General features: G+C 43.6%; 1 protein-coding gene across 1 annotated transcript in view; it reads right to left on the reverse strand.

The window, feature by feature from the left end:
* The window catches only part of LOC133425100 (NIPA-like protein 2), a 38,018-nt gene extending 21,945 nt beyond the window's left edge, over positions 1-16,073 (reverse strand). The window contains exon 1 of the mRNA XM_061715783.1: positions 15,816-16,073. Within this exon, the coding sequence (XP_061571767.1) occupies positions 15,816-15,902 (87 nt within the window). The 5' untranslated portion in view covers positions 15,903-16,073. The remainder of the gene's footprint in view (positions 1-15,815) is intronic.
* Positions 16,074-16,662: the final 589 nt, after the last annotated feature.

Here is a 16,662-nt window from a genome sequence, read left to right on the forward strand (position 1 = left end):
TGTTCACCAGTGGAGCTGCTTTCTCAGGCAAAGCTTTCCTGCGTATACAGCGATCACAGGTCTTGATTTTGTGTTGCACAGCTGCTGCCATTTTGGGCCAAAAGAAACGTGTTCGGACAAGATCTAGAGTTCGCTCTATGCCCATGTGACCCATGTCATTGTGTAAGCTCTGTAAGACAACTGCTCTCAGATCTTCCGGTAGAACAAGTTGATAAGAAATTTGTTCCCCTTCTTGCCTTCGCCGATACAGAATTTCATTCTGTAACTCAAGCTTGTTCAACTCCCTCAACAGAAGTGGAAGTTCGGGGAGTTCTGTCCTTACAGTTGGAGGGATCTTTTCTCCAGATTCAATTTGGAAGATGATTTCACGAATGCATGGATCAGCTCGCTGTTTTTCTTTGAGGTCGAGATGGGATAACGATGGAATGACAGGTAAACCAGTCAGATCCTCCGAGACATAACTGTCCGGAATTGCAGCTGCAGAAAGAGCAAGAGACTCCACCAGTGTAAGACTGCACTGACTGGAGACAGAATCAAGATTAGTTCTGACCAGGCAACCCTGGCAGATGGCATCGACAACATCTGAGGAGAGCACCTCGGTGGAATTGGCATCAGCCAGGTGTTCCTGAGTGAAGCGATTTATGCGATGCTGCTCTTTCTGAGACTGGCTATCATCCAGATAAGTCCCATGAGGTTTCCGAGAGAGTCCATCAGCATCAAGATTTTGTTTTCCAGCGCGGTACTGAAGTTTGAAGTTGAAAGTTGACAGAGCAGCCAGCCATCTATAGCTGGTTGCATCTAGCTTTGCAGAGGTGAGTATATATGTGAGGGGATTACTGTCTGTGACTACAGTAAACTGACCTCCATACAAGTAGTCATGAAACTTTTCAGTCACACTCCACTTGAGTGCCAGAAACTCAAGTTTATGTGCGGGATATCGTGATTCACTGTAAGACAGACCACGGCTGGCAAAAGCAATAACTCTCAACTTTCCATCCTGCTCTTGATATAAGGCGGCTCCCAGCCCAGTAGTACTGGCATCAGTATGCAAGATGTACTGTTGCTTTGGGTCTGCAAACCCAAGGACTGGAGCAGTGGTGAGTTTGTCAATGAGAGTTAAGAAAGCATCTTGACACTGAGAGGTCCACCGACCTTCAAATGGCTGCTTCGGATCATGATACTGATTGCTTGTCCCTTTAACCTTTGCAGTTTTTCGCAGTGGTGGATAACCACGAGTGAGTTCGTTAAGGGGTTTAACTATGACGGCGTAGTCTTTAATGAACCGTCGATAGTAGCCCGAGAAGCCTAAGAAGGACTTCAGCTCTTTCAAGTTTCGGGGAATTGGCCAAGTTTTTAAAGCATTGACTTTTTCAGGATCTGTTTCAACTCCATTCTCAGATACCACATGCCCTAGATATCGAACAGACGTCTGAAAGAACTTGCATTTCTCATGCGACAGTTTCAATCCATACTCCTTTAACCGAGTGAGTACTTTCATCAGCCGGATTTCATGCTCTTCCAGAGTGTCAGAGAAAATGATCAAGTCATCCAGAAAGACCAGCACTTCCTTCAGGTGTAATTTTCCCATGCATTTTTCCATCAATCGCTGGAATGTACTAGGTGCATTTGTTATGCCCTGTGGCATGCGATTGAACTCCCAGAAGCCAAGTGGAGTAACAAAGGCTGTCTTAGCCTTGTCTGCCTCTTCCACTTCAATCTGGTAATATCCAGACTTTAAATCAAGCACGGTAAACCATTTGGATCCTGTTAATGCTGAGAAAGTTTCTTCAAGGTTGGGTAGGGCATAGACATCTTTTACTGTTTGCAGATTCAACTTTCGGTAGTCTATACATAGACGTACGGCTCCATTTCGTTTTCTCACGACCACGATGGGTGAGGAAAAGGGTGACTCTGACTCTCTTATGACACCAGCCTCCAACAACTCATGAAGGTGCTGACGCACTGCCTCAATATCATGAGGATGAATAGGCCGGGCCCGATGCTTGAAAGGAGTTTCATCCTTTAGTTTGATGTGATGCTTTACTTTATCTGTACACCCAACGTCCAAGTCATGGTGAGAAAATACCTCAGGCATTTCAAGGAGCTTGTTGGTGATACGCTCCCTCCATTCTGATGGCAGTGGAGAGTCACCAAAGTGGAAGTTCAAGTCTGGCTTTAAGGGTTTCTCAGGAGCAGGCAAGTTTGTGACACTGTGCTGCAATATTATGCTGTGAAAAGCTCCAAGTTCTGCAATGACACTGAGGGATGGAAGAGTAATTGCTTGCTCTGTCTCATTAGTGACCATAACAGGTATTTTGTATGGTGCAGTAGAAGGAAAAGTAACAAGACAACTTTTGACACAAAGGCCACCAGGCAAGGATGACTGAGTGGGATGTTCCACCACCGTCCACCGGTCTGTCACAAGAGTATGAACTTTGGCTAATCCCTCAAGGATGACACTATGGCCGGCAGGGATGAGTATCGGTGTCTTGCTCAGCATCCTCACAACTCCCACATTGCCCTCTTTGTTCTGCTGGTGCCGTAATTCAAGCGTTTTTAGTAAGGCTTGGTAGCCATAAAGACTGGGCTGCTGATGTGTAGCGTCGCCATCAAGATATTGCTCATAGAGCACATCCAAAGTGTTTGTCCCTATCAAGACTTGAGATGGGGTTTCAGGGCGCAAATCTGGGACCACAAGAGCAAGGGTTGGTACGTCAATATCTGCTCCCAGAAAGTCTTTGGGAAAGCCAACTGTTAGCTCAACGTAGCCCAAATATGGCACAGACTGCCCAGCAGCACCCTCAACCTCTAACAGGTTGTTAAGAGGTTTTACTGGCTGATCAGACAGGTAGTGGTTGTAAAAAGACACTGGGACTGTGGTGACTTGAGAACCTGTATCCAAAAGGCAGTTGTGGTCAGCACCAGCTATTTTAACGACAGCTGTGCATCTTGAACCAACTAAACCTTTAGGCAGTTTAACAAGTGGGTGTTTTACCATTGACTGCTTATTAGCACAGCGCTTGTGCTGACGGTTAGCAGGACATTTTTCATCAGTTCCAGTCCCCATTTGTCCTGTAATAGGAACTGTGGTTAGTTTAAAGCACTGTTGGAAGCTGAGGGATGTTGAGTATCCCATTTGCGACACTTTTCATTGAATTCTCTTCTTTTTTCTGCAACTAATGCAGGATTTGGCTCACCATCGCACTGAGGTTTGATGTGGCCATCCTCCCCACACCTGAAACAGTAACCTGGTTTTGGTCTGAAAGTTGGGGTTTTCTGGGATAATGGCACATGTTTTGCAGATTTTTCAGTTTTTGGTCTCTCAACCTGCTTAGGATGTGATGATTTGGAAGTAAAAGCAGGTTTGGCGTTGTGCTGGTTAGCTGTAAGAGCTGCTAACTGGCGTTGAATATCTGCCATTTGCTTTGCCAATTGCTGGGTAAGTGTCGTTAGTGCAGCATAGGCTCCTTTCTCCTCTTCATCATCGTGAACAACATGACGATGAGATGCTACTTTCTGCTTGGTAACACCAAGATGTTGCTTCATGCGCAGATTTTTAGCTGCTTCACGATCTTCTTCTGTTCGGAGAAGCAGTAAAAGTTCAGCAAAAGAAGGGGGGTTTGCTTTCTTTTGCTTCAGCTGAAGCTCTGAGATGAGTGAGTTATCCCAACAGCCTCTACAAAACTGATTTAGCAGATGTTTATTAACTTCCCTCACAGGTACACCACCTCTTTTCACAGTAAGGTTCAAAGCTACCTGCAGACGCTGCAAATAGACTGATGGCTTTTCACCTGCATCTTGGAATGTATCCATGAATTTAGCATACAACTCGTCACCATCTTGAACTGTGCCAAAAGCTGAGTCAAGTTGCTGTAAATATACAGCAGGCAAAGTGTCAGGACTTAAGTGCTTGACAACATCAGCGGCTGGTGGAAGAAGACTTTCAAGCAATTTTCTAGACCGCTGAAGATCTGATACAGCAGGATCTTTCATAAGTAAGTCAACACTAGAACGCCATGTATCATAGTCTGCTTCCTGTGGAGGCCTCTGTATTTTGCCTGAAAAAACTCGAAGTCTCTGGGATGAAAGCATGTGCATAGCGGTATCTTCGCTCTTTACTATGTGCTCAACCACATACCGTTGGACTTCGGGTGGATTGACGTCATCAGCAGCGATAGTGTTAGATTTTATCCCAGCACTTTGAGCTCTGGGCAAGGGCTTGAAGACTGGATGGGCTGCACTTCCAGGAGAGATTTTCCAGGGTGACTGGGGTGGAGATTTTATCTCTGGGGCGCCGCCCTCCTCCTCTTCCTCCTCTTCTTCAGCTGTAATGGCAGGTTCAAGAGCAGTGATGGATTTACTGATGTGAGACATCATGCCTTTAAGAACTTCAGCATAGTTCATGCCACTGACTTTAGCTAGTTGCTTCAGGTCTTCAAGGTATGCTTGAGTCTTTTTGTCTCCTTCCCTCTCAGCATACATACTCGACAGGTCTCTGATCTGATAAGTATTTTTCCCATCTTTAGTGACAAATGTGTATGGTAGTAGGGACTCTAAGGTTACAACAGCAGTTCCTGAACTGTATTCTACAACCCAGTTTTCGTGAAAGTCGGACTCTATTGCATCCACTACTGTTGCTCTACCAATAATCCCATATTGTTTGAGAAAATCTATGACCTCTTCTACGTCAGATAGATCCTTAGTGTTTCCACTGACCAACACAGCATTAGGAATTTTAATACCAAGGTTGTCAAATACCTCCATCTTTTGATAGTGTTCTGACTGAATAAACTTAGTGCTTATTCATAACTGTATTGTGAGGGTATCTTGATCATTGCACATCATAACTGGTTCTCCTGGCTAGCTCACCAGAATTGTGTAGCATATATTTGGCTGTAACTACTGAAATAAAAATGTAGCAAATAGCTAGAGGTAGGCTAGTAACCTCAGAAGACTAGATTCAGCCGAGGAGAACACGTATGATGCACAATGAATGACACAGAGGCAGATGGCTTCAGTTTAGGTACCTTGTATTAGAAAAACACAAATTAAATTACTCAAACGTAGAAAAATAAATATGGCCACGTAAAAAATAAACCTTCTTCAAGTAATAGAAATTCAAATTAACAAAAAAATATAAACAATGACTTCAGCTTAGTTAGCTTATGTCAGGTGCACCATTAGTTTCAATTCTGTTCTGTTCCACACTGTTTACTCAAGTGTGGAAATAAAGAAAATACAACAACTCAAAACCATCCCAAAAACAACAAAACAACCCACCAAAACGTAAACAAATTAATGTGGGTTCCCCACTCAAAAATAAAGTTCACTGTTCTTCACAGTTCCGTTCTTCACAGTTCTGGTCCTCAGCACCGGTCAAAGCAGTCAGTCAGTCAGTCAATTAGTCAATCTGGGTGCTGGGTCCAAGCGTTTGGTTGAGTGAATGGGGCAGAAGAGATGAATGGGGGGGGGGAGTTTTGCTGCAGTGGCCTACCGCTGTGGCAGACACAATTACTGTTGAGTATGATTCCTGGTTCCTCCACGTGGACTCCTGATCACTGGATTCTGGAATAGCTCACCATCCGGGATCACAAAACCTGGCCTGGTCAAACATAAGGCCAGAGCTCTTATTACAGGTTATCATTAACACAGAAAATAATTATTTGCTGGTCATCTTATCATCCATAAATGTACTGATTAAATAGTTCAAGCATTTAAACTAAACAGTACTTGCGCACTGAATGTGCGTTCCTCACCGCAGCATCAGCTGTTACCAATCAGCTGATTGACACGCTGCGTCAACATAAAACATTTTAACAAAAGACCCGGTAATTAAACAAACAAAACAAACCAAAACAAAACATGCCTTACTGGAAGTGCTAAAGTTCAGGTAACTCAGTCATTTGGAAAAAGAAACTAAATGACTAAACTTAAAACACAACTCACCAATTCAGGCAGTCAGGTATTCAACAGGTTTCTGACAGACAATCAAGTATTCACAGGTTTCAGACTTCGACAACCTCCCGACAGCCAGTGGACAATCTGCAGTTGGCAACAAAGTGGCTGTTAACCGTCATATAACACTTTATTGTGAAAACGCCAGCAACCGTTTACTAACCTGCAGCCGCTCCGCTCCGTGCATCAGCCCCCATTCATCCACAATGAGAGCATCTGCTTCCTGTAAATAGCGGAGCGGCTCAGCTGATTGGCTGAACGCTAGTCACATGACGTCACACTGACGGGGTCTGAATGAGCTTGAAATGAGTTTATAAATATAAATATATATAAAAAAATATAAATATGAAATAACTGCTCATTTAGCACCTGGGTTACATTTGCATAGAGTAACTGACGTTTGCATAGAGTAACTGACGTTAGCAGAGACGTAACTGAAGTTTGTAGTGACGTAACTGACGTTTGCATAGAGTAACTGACGTTTGCATAGAGTAACTGACGTTAGCAGAGACGTAACTGACGTTTGTAGTGACGTTACTGACGTTTGCATAGACGTAACTGACGTTAGCAGAGACGTAACTGACGTTTGCATAGACGTAACTGACGTTTGCATAGACCTAACTGACGTTTGCATAGACCTAACTGACATTTGCATAGACGTAACTGACGTTAGCAGAGACGTAACTGACGTTTGCAGTGACGTAACTGACGTTTGTAGTGACGTTACTGACGTTTGCATAGACGTAACTGACGTTTGCATAGACCTAACTGACGTTTGCATAGATGTAACTGACGTTTGTAGTGACGTAACTGACGTTTGCATAGAGTAACTGACGTTTGCATAGAGTAACTGACGTTAGCAGAGACGTAACTGACGTTAGCAGAGACGTAACTGACGTTTGCACAGATGTAACTGACGTTTGCATAGACCTAACTGACGTTTGCATAGACCTAACTGACGTTTGCATAGACGTAACTGACATTTGCATAGATGTAACTGACGTTTGCATAGACGTAACTGACATTTGCATAGATGTAACTGACGTTTGCATAGACGTAACTGACGTTTGCATAGACCTAACTGACGTTTGCATAGACGTAACTGACATTTGCATAGATGTAACTGACGTTTGCATAGATGTAACTGACGTTTGCATAGACCTAACTGACGTTTGCATAGATGTAACTGACGTTTGCATAGAGGTAACTGACGTTTGCATAGACGTAACTGACGTTTGCATAGACGTAACTGACATTTGCATAGACCTAACTGACGTTTGCATAGACCTAACTGACGTTTGTATAGACCTAACTGACGTTTGCATAGATGTAACTGACGTTTGCATAGACGTAACTGACATTTGCATAGATGTAACTGACGTTTGCATAGACCTAACTGACGTTTGCATAGACCTAACTGACGTTTGCATAGACGTAACTGACGTTTGCATAGACGTAACTGACGTTTGCATAGACGTAACTGACGTTTGCATAGACGTAACTGACGTTTGCATAGACGTAACTGACGTTTGCATAGACGTAACTGACGTTAGCAGAGACGTAACTGACGTTTGCATAGAGTAACTGACGTTTGCATAGAGTAACTGACGTTAGAGACGTAACTGACGTTTGCAGAGACGTAACTGATGTTTGCATAGAGTAACTGACGTTTGCATAGAGTAACTGACGTTAGAGACGTAACTGACGTTTGCAGAGACGTAACTGATGTTTGCATAGAGTAACTGACGTTTGCATAACGTAACTGACGTTTGCAGTGACGTAACTGATGTTTGCATAGAGTAACTGACGTTTGCATAACGTAACTGACGTTTGCATAGATGCAACTGACGTATTGGACTGTGTTACGAAGCTCCACCATCCAGTTACTGGGGGAACCTGTATCTGTATCTTTTCACATCCATACAACAGGCTCTTCGACATGGTGCATCATGGTTAGCACCATTGCCTCACAGCTAGAAGGTTCCTGGTTCCACTCCCAGCAGCAGCCTTTCCCCCTTTGCTGGTGCAGGTTTTCTTCAGGTACTCTATCCTCCTCCCACACTACAAACACATGCACGTCAGGCTAATTGGTGAATGTAATATTGCCCGTAGGAGTGAGTGTGTGGTTGTTTGCTGACATCACTATGGGTAAACAATATTGCCCCACCCCTCCAATATTATTACAGGGGGGAAATTAAGTTTCGAGTCATAAACATATCCAGCGAGTGGGGGCGGACTTTATAAAGGAGTCAAAGCACACCGTTGGGGGTGGAGAGCGAGAGATGAAAGCCCAACGTTGTAGAGGTAACCGGGATAATCTGCATCTGCTGACGGAGCATTATGAGAAGGATGGAGGCTGCAGGGAAGGAAGGTACAGTGTGTTGATGGGGGTGGAAACAAAGGGATCAGAGGCTGAGCAGGGTAGAATATACTTGGGGGGGGGTTACATCAGCATTACATGGGAAAGAAAAAGACTGAGGAGAGAATGAGAAGCTCAGTGGTCCTCTTCCCCAGATAAGACAGGCGGGGGGCTATCGTAAAATAAATCTAATGGGAGATATAAGTAAAAATAGAAAAAAATGATTATATAAAATCTAAATATTATTATTATTATTATTATTATTATTATTAACAGAAATCATGACATTAGTGGCAACAAGACAACAGCTGGAATAAAGCTCTTTCAGAGCACTTTCAGAAACCCAGTTTTTAAATATGAAAGCCCTCTTTGCCACACTGAGAAAGAAGAGCTGGTCTAAAGACCTTAAGGTGAAATTATTGACCAAATGAAAGCACTATCAGTACGACATTGCTCGTTCTGCCAGCCTTGTCTACAGAACAGTTGAACTGCTCACAGCGGTGTCAGGCAGCACCATGAGGAATCTAACCAACATCCTTAATGAGAGCAGTGGTCATCACGGAGCGTTGTGTTCAGGTGTGGTATCAGGTTCATCATGAAGGCCAAACATGACGCTGGTGTTGCAGCAGAGAAGAGCTGGACCATTCCCAACCACACACTCGACCCCTTTTACCTCTAACGTGTAGAGAAAATGACGGTTTTCCTCTCACAGTAAAGACTTGCTGTCATCAGTATTTCACAGCAATAACCAGCTCACCACCACCCTGCTGATTGTTAATTACATCACCTAAAACCTAATGACTGAGATCACAGGATCGGAACTGGAAGCTGATTAGCCCCCAAACGTAATAAATAATTCATAATAGTTACATGTTCAAGGCTGTATGTATAGTATAATGCATGTCCTGAATGGAGAGGAGTAAAACTAAAACATAAAGTCTCGCCTGACACCATCAGGCCCCACTCACCGATCTTGGTCAGGGCTGATCAGACGAACATCAGCTGATTCTGACCACTAACCCATCAATTAAGTGGGTTAAAGAGCATATTGCAGGTTGGAGACCCCTGTGAATCAATGTGTAGGAAAATAATGTAGGAACTGAATTTTCATTGAAATACGCATAAATATATACTACAGTGACCTCCGGAGTTGTTTTTGTGAGAGTATTTTACTTCCGCATCTGAAAAAGCTGAACCGGAAGTGACGTGACATCAGGGAGCGCGGTGAATTCAACAATAGGAAAAATAATTGATCTTAATGTTAGTTGTGACACTGAAGAGGTTGTGAATGTGTATTCACACCAATATGACGGGCCACAGCCTTATAATTACGAACCCGTTAGGCCCCCCACGTTCTTTTGATTGACAGCTGAAACTCGCTTTTTAAAAGCCTGATTTATGGGTCCGCGTTACACCAACGCAGACCCTACGGCGTAGGTTACGCGGCGACGCACAGAACGCTGCGTGCGCCGCGTACCCTACACCGTAGGCTACGCCGTTGATTTTACGCGGAACCATAAATCTGCCTTTATTCACTGCAGCACCCGCCCGTGCTCCTGAAAGAAAAACTCCGAAAGTAACTCCTTAAAAATGGGTGAGTACTTGTAATCTGTCTACGTTTGTACTTTCTAAACAGAAAACGGGCTTATTATCTTCTCTTTTTTCTGATTAAATGCATCCGAAATAGCCGGGTATTTTTAAAACCGAATATTTCCCCCCCTTCGTTTATAAAATAATTTGTATCCACATTACATCGTTGTTAAAAAAAAAAAAACCTTCCACACATAACCGAAGATCAGCGTTTTCGACCACATTCATAAGCATTCTAACCTGTAGATCAGGGGTCACCAATCCTGGTCCTCGAGGGCCGGTGTCCCTGCAGGTTTTAGATGTTTCCCTGCTTCATTGCACCATGATACAAGTGACTGTGTCATCAACAGAACTATCCAGACTTTGATGACAAGCTGGTAACGAGGATTAATTAGAATCAGGTGTGTTAAAGCAGAGAAACATCTAAAACATGCAGGACACCGGCCCTCGAGGACCAGGATTGGTGACCCCTGCTGTAGATCATCTGTTCCTCCGGCCTCCGGGCCGCCTCTGCGGCGCAGCTTTCCCGGGAGCGGCGTCTCCTTCTCGGGTAACGAGCTCGAGTCCCCCCGTGTCCCGCCACGGAGCTGCCGCGTTAAATCGACGCAGCCCTACGCCGTAGGGTACGCCGTAGGGCTGCGCGTCACCGCGTACCCTACGGCGTAGGCTCTGCGTCGGTGTAACGCAGTAAACGGCTGTCCAGAGCAGAGACCATTTATTTAATAAATAGCTTGGAGAACAGATGGTGGATCATCTGCAGTTCTGGGTCGCACGTTAGACGTCAGACTCAGAGCAGATTTGTTGTTGTTTTGGAGCATTATGTGACGTTGGAAAACGCAAAACTGCTCTCTGTCTCTGTCTACACGCATCTACATAAACGGAGTTTTCAAAAATCTTCACTTTGCCCAGAGTTTTTTTAAACATTCGTTTATTTGCATTTTCATGTGGATGACAGTTCCAAACGTAGGAAAATATCTTGGGTTTAGCAGATACCCGGCTACGTGTGTACGGGGTCTGGGCAGTCAGATGGGGCAGAGCTGTGGAGACGTCTCCCTGGTGTGGCGTCATATGACGCGTGGTTCGAAAAAAAAAGCGTTTGTAGGAGCTTGGCTAAAATCAGCCACTTTTTCCTCTGAATACGTGCCCTTATGTCTTGTAAAACATATTAAATCCTACATTAACTTCTCACATAGTCATTTTCACATAAGGTAAGGTATAATTTTTGAAAAAATTCTAACCTGCAATATGCTCTTTAAGTTTGAGAAGAAAGCCTGCTAAGTTCCCGGCATGGCCCCGAGCCATCGACGGTTTCTGCACAATCTGTTGTGTTTATACACACTTTACTGACTGTTTCATTGCCCAGTCCTACATCCAGCACTACAAAACATATTAATATACACACACTTCATGGCACGAAACTGCTCCTCGTCTCCTCAGCAGCCTGATAAACAATTGAAGCCTGGTGGATTTCATGTAAAATTTCTAATTTAAAGTCTCCTCATACAGGCTGGTCTTGCTCCTCCACCTCCATCCCGTCTTCACCTTCTCATCTGCTTTAACTTTAGCAACACGTTGGATGAGCTCGCTGACCTGGAACACACCGAGCCCGGCAGGATTGAGACTTCGGTGTGAGTCTGTCGATATGTGATGATTGCAGAGGTGAACAAGGTGTGGGACGAGGAGGAGGAGACGGCGGTGGGGATGGGGGGGGTGGCAGATGAGCTGTGCGCTGATGAAAGTCCAGGGAGGCCGATATCACATCAAGGTACGCATGTTTATGTGTGTGGGGGGTGTGCAGGGATTGACTCAAACATCGAGGCAGACAGGCTGGGGGTGGGATGATTCCAGCTCTGCTAATTTATGTTCTTGACTAAACCAGGATCAATAACCTTGTCCGGCTCGGTTGTGGGGAGTCCTGCTGCTGGAGGCCCGGAGGGGCCCGAGGGCAGAGACAGGCCTTCCACCATGTGAGGGTGTGTGTGAAACGCTGTTACGATGGTGAATGTACTGCCTGAGGACGGTTCATTTCACAGACTTCACGCAGGAGACGGCGGCTTGATGCGTCTGCGGGGGTTCACCTGGTGCTGGAGTCATTTACGCCAGATTAACTTCACCAGCACTTAAACTCATTACAGGGGAGTTCTCTGCTCTGTGTGTTTGTTTGTTGTTGGTGTGGGTGGAGGCCGAGGGAGTGTTTTAGCTGTACAGGGGTGGGGGCACAGCAGGGATAGGAAGCACCTCAATCACACAGCGGAGGCCCGATCCTCCACCCTCCGAGTGAGACGCAGTCACAAGGGAGGGTGTGAAGGAGAAAGGAAGCAGGAGAGGCGGACGGAGGGAGAGAGTTTTCCTGCCACAGGATGAGCAAACATAGCAGCAGCGGCCCGTATGCTGGGAGGGATCTTGGCTCGTTTGGATTACTTAGCAAACATTTCAAACACAACCCACGGAGAACAAGGAACTGCTCACCAGGACGCTCCCTGTGCCGGGCGTGTGTTTGGTTCACCGCTGCTGCAGGAGGGATGAACGTCGAGACCCAGACTCTTTATGTTCAGTGTGGAGCATAACTACATTTATACGAGTATAATACTTGAGAGCATACCTCTCTGGTTATTAGGGATGGGCGGTATGGACTAAAAGATTTATCACGATAATTTCTGGCATTTATCCCGATAACGATAAAAATGCGATAAAAAAAATACCAATTCAACTCCACCTTTTAATAATAAATCTATCACCACATTCAGTCTTTGGAGTCCCCAAAACACTGCTCTAAAAGAATACTAAATGCTACTAAACTATACCAATTAAATTGAATTAATAAAAACAATTAAATTAGTACACAAGTACTGCAAAACTGGAATGACTCCTCGCTCTCAGATCCGCCAAGTTTGTTACACAAAAACGTAATCAACGGGAATTTATCTTTCTTTCTTTCTTTCTTTCTTTCTTTCTTTCTTTCTTTCTTTCTTTCTTTCTTTCTTTCTTTCTTTCTTTCTTTCTTTCTTTCTTTCTTTCTTTCTTTCTTTCTTTCTTTCTTTCTTTCTTTCTTTCTTTCTTGCTCATTTCCTTCCTTCCTTCCTTCATGTAGGTTGTGCGTGGATTTAACGCAGAACCATAAATCAGCTTTACACAAAAACGTCATCGACGGGAATTTATCATTTTTACCACGAGATGACAAATTCTTACCGTGGGGAATTTTTTTGACGGTTTATCGTGAACGGTAAAATATCACCCATTCCTACTGGTTATGTTGAAGAACTTTTATTTTAAAAAACATGATTTGCATAAAACAATAAAGCATTGACAGAACCATCTAATGCATGTTAAGGACATGCAGCATTCATAGCAACAAACAAGTAGCTAAAAGAGAGGCAGCAGTTCAAGCAAAGAGTGAAGAGTATTTATATGATCTGAGCACGTCTACTGTTGCATCTGTGTTTGGATATTCACACATATCAGGAAACCATCAAAAAAGACACCAGGGCTCTTTTTTTTTCAGTCCTTTAAAGTCACACTGACACAAACTCCTGCAGAAGTCCAACTGCAGCAGTCGGGCATGTGTAAATATCCACATCACAAAAACCAGTACGAGCCTCTTCATCATCTAGGGAGGATCGTGGGCAAAGATCAGATTTTCTTCACTAACTTTACTCTATATTCACTGTCCTGCGGACAAAATTATTCATATGTTTTAAAAATGAGTCTGCAGCCAGTCTGTTGTGTTCGCTTGTTGCTTTGCTGCCAGATAGTCGGTTCTTTAATTTCTCATAAGACATTTCTCACCTTCAAGATATCAAGTTAAAATAAGACATCTACAGTGAAAACTTTGCTCAATGCATAAAGGGACAGGATATGAATCAAATTACCATGTGAAGGCCTTGTGTTTGATTTATATGTGAGGATATATGTTAGGAACTTTAGCAACTTTATCACAGCTAAAAAACAAAACTACACGTGCAAAACTACAATGATAATCATTTACACAGACTGGCAGCAGGTACGCTGGCCTCAGGGGTCGAGTCACAACACCGGAACCTCATCCCATTTGCAAACTACGTTTGGTGGCTAGAAAGTAAAGGTGTGAATGTAAAGCCGGATGGGCCTGAGCGTGATGGGATTATGGACCGCGCAGATCCGGCTCCTCACTCGGAGTCCGACCAACAATTGGATGGACAGAGATGTACAGACAGCATTTCCCTTTGTGTTATAAGACAATAGAGCTGTGTCCCTCGCTGGGACGGGCTGATCTCTTTACTTTCTGCTCAGAGAAGACGAGGAGGGAAGAGGAGTGGGCAAGAGAAGACTCACATCACTTTGAGGGGAGAAGGGGGGGGGTGTTTTAAGATGCTTAGTATTTATGCTTATACCTCTAAATGATATATTTTGATTTACATGTGAAGCCATGCATAAATATTTTAACCCCTGGGCATTACGTGAGCTATATTAATGAGAACATGCCGCCATAAAATTGTCAGTGGGGCCACACTAGATTATGGATAACAACATTTAAATTCAAAGACACAAAGCTAACATAAAAGGACTAAGTATGCCCAGGAGGACAAACAACTACCGTAACCTCAGATGTAACAGCGAAAATAAGCATTTTGATCATAAAAATCATTTATTTGCTCTGGTGGCAAAAGTTCACTAATTTTATGCCAAAATGCCTCTCATAATGTAATATAACTTAAAAGTGTGATTTAAAAGCTGCTGTGACAACAGTGCTTACAGTGTTTTATAACTCTGCAGGGCTGTTGGAGGACAGACAGATATTGTCCCTGGTGTTGGGATGTTCTCTGGGATGGTGGGTAGCTGGGACCATCAGCAGCTGCTCAGGACCTGTACAGTAGAGCTATTCTCTACGGCCCACTAGGAGCCATTACTCATTACTCCCGCCTCTCATTACTCCTCTGATACCGTTTTACATTCTCTATCCAGCCCACTGGTAATGCCACTCAAAGGAAACATGGGAAGAGAGGAAAATGACATGAGGAGAATGTCTCTGCATAAGAGTGGGAGGGTAGAAGACTGGCCAGCCCATAGTAGGACATTCACAAAACACGCAGAAAGTCAAACACAAGTTCTAAATATTAAAAATTTCAAAACAGATATAAAGGGGAACCTTGAAGTGAGCGGTCACGATTCTTTTATATAAAAAGGTACCAGCAGCTTAGAGCTCTGCTCTGTCTGGCTTCCTCACCCAGGCCAGAGCTCATTACACAAAAAGCTTCAGAAGTTAGATTTCGCCTTGAAGATCTCTTTTTTTTTTTTCACCTTGTCTGCACACATATTAATGGTTGATACCATGCCGGTAAAAACCTAAGGCATATATATGTGCATTATTACTATATATATACATATATATACACGCATACACATACATACACACATACAAACCCAGTGATTTTTTTTTTTTTTTTAAAGAAACTAACTTTATCTCCTCCTGTCTATTGGAGTGTAACTTCCTTCTCCAGAGGGAAGTGCATAAAAAAAGAAAAGAAAGAGAAAAAAGCTTATGAGTGCAGCGCTGCATTGAACTTGCTCTGCAGGTGTGTGATTCATAACAGCCAAACGCTCTTTCATTTCTTTTGAGCCTTGTTAACTTGTTAAAATGTAGGTTAATGGTGATACTCTTAAATCACGTCTCAACTTTTTGATGATTGAATTTTACCTGCAGACTTTTCAGAAATTGAAAACTCTTAAACTAATTGATGTTGTAGGAGCGTTAATCCAAACTAACAGATCTGTTTTACCAGGAAAAAAAGCGCTGCTTGACCAAAGTATATAAATCAATTCATCCTAAAATGCACGGGCCCCCATTCTGTTATGAAATAAATGCACTGACCAATGTTGATTCCTAACACCTCACCATTTCCCACTCCTTCAACACAAGGTGAAAGCAACTCACCCGCAGCGGGTTCTCCAGGATCTCCGCCCGGTGCGCCGCAGCGGGGATCCAAGCAGTCGTAGCGTTAGGTGAACTTGAATTCTCCATGTTTCCCTTATCAGGCAACAAGGAAATATTCCTATATCAAGACTCCTCTGCGTTTCACATCTTTGCCCGCTTTTTATCTCTCCTCATCCCGTCCCAAGCATCCCACGTCCCTGCCACTTCAGGAGAAAGTCAGAGGAGAAAGTTCCTCATTGTTGTCAACCGGAATTAGGAGTTTGTGATGGGTTCACGTGATGCTGGGAAAATGGAAACCTCTCTCAACAATACACGCGGCACGTATTTCTATGCTTTTATATTCTAGGAAAGTATAATTACATTTCGGGTACTTAGGATCTACACGATACAAGCGGTTAAAAAACATTATCAGACAAAGTTAATTGTTTTTGTTCCAACCCTGTTTACAGAGGCTATTTATCGATCAAGAGTCTTGAAGGTTACGGTGTTGATTTAAAGGAGGCGCCAACAGGTGAGCCGTGTTCATTATCTCTGCAGGTATCAGGGCTGCTGAAATAAACCCTGCAGACCTAAGAGTAGGCTATTCATCAGAAGATGATGAGCAGACACGATGTGAATGTAAAAACCTGAAGTAAAAAACACCAACAGATTCTTTCATGTGGTGCTCCCTGCTTAGAAATGACCTTTCAAGGTCAGATGAGAGAACGACGAGAAGATTAATGGCGTGGGGCTGTAATGGAGAGTACATTTCATTTTCTGCTTGGTGGCGGTATTGAACTGCTTGGCCTGTGACACTGTGCTGTGTGTAATCGTTTCTTAAAGTGATGAAAGTTTGATTAATATAAAC

The sequence above is a fragment of the Cololabis saira genome, chromosome 3, assembly GCF_033807715.1.
Source record: "Cololabis saira isolate AMF1-May2022 chromosome 3, fColSai1.1, whole genome shotgun sequence".
Taxonomy (NCBI): Eukaryota; Metazoa; Chordata; class Actinopteri; order Beloniformes; family Belonidae; genus Cololabis; species Cololabis saira.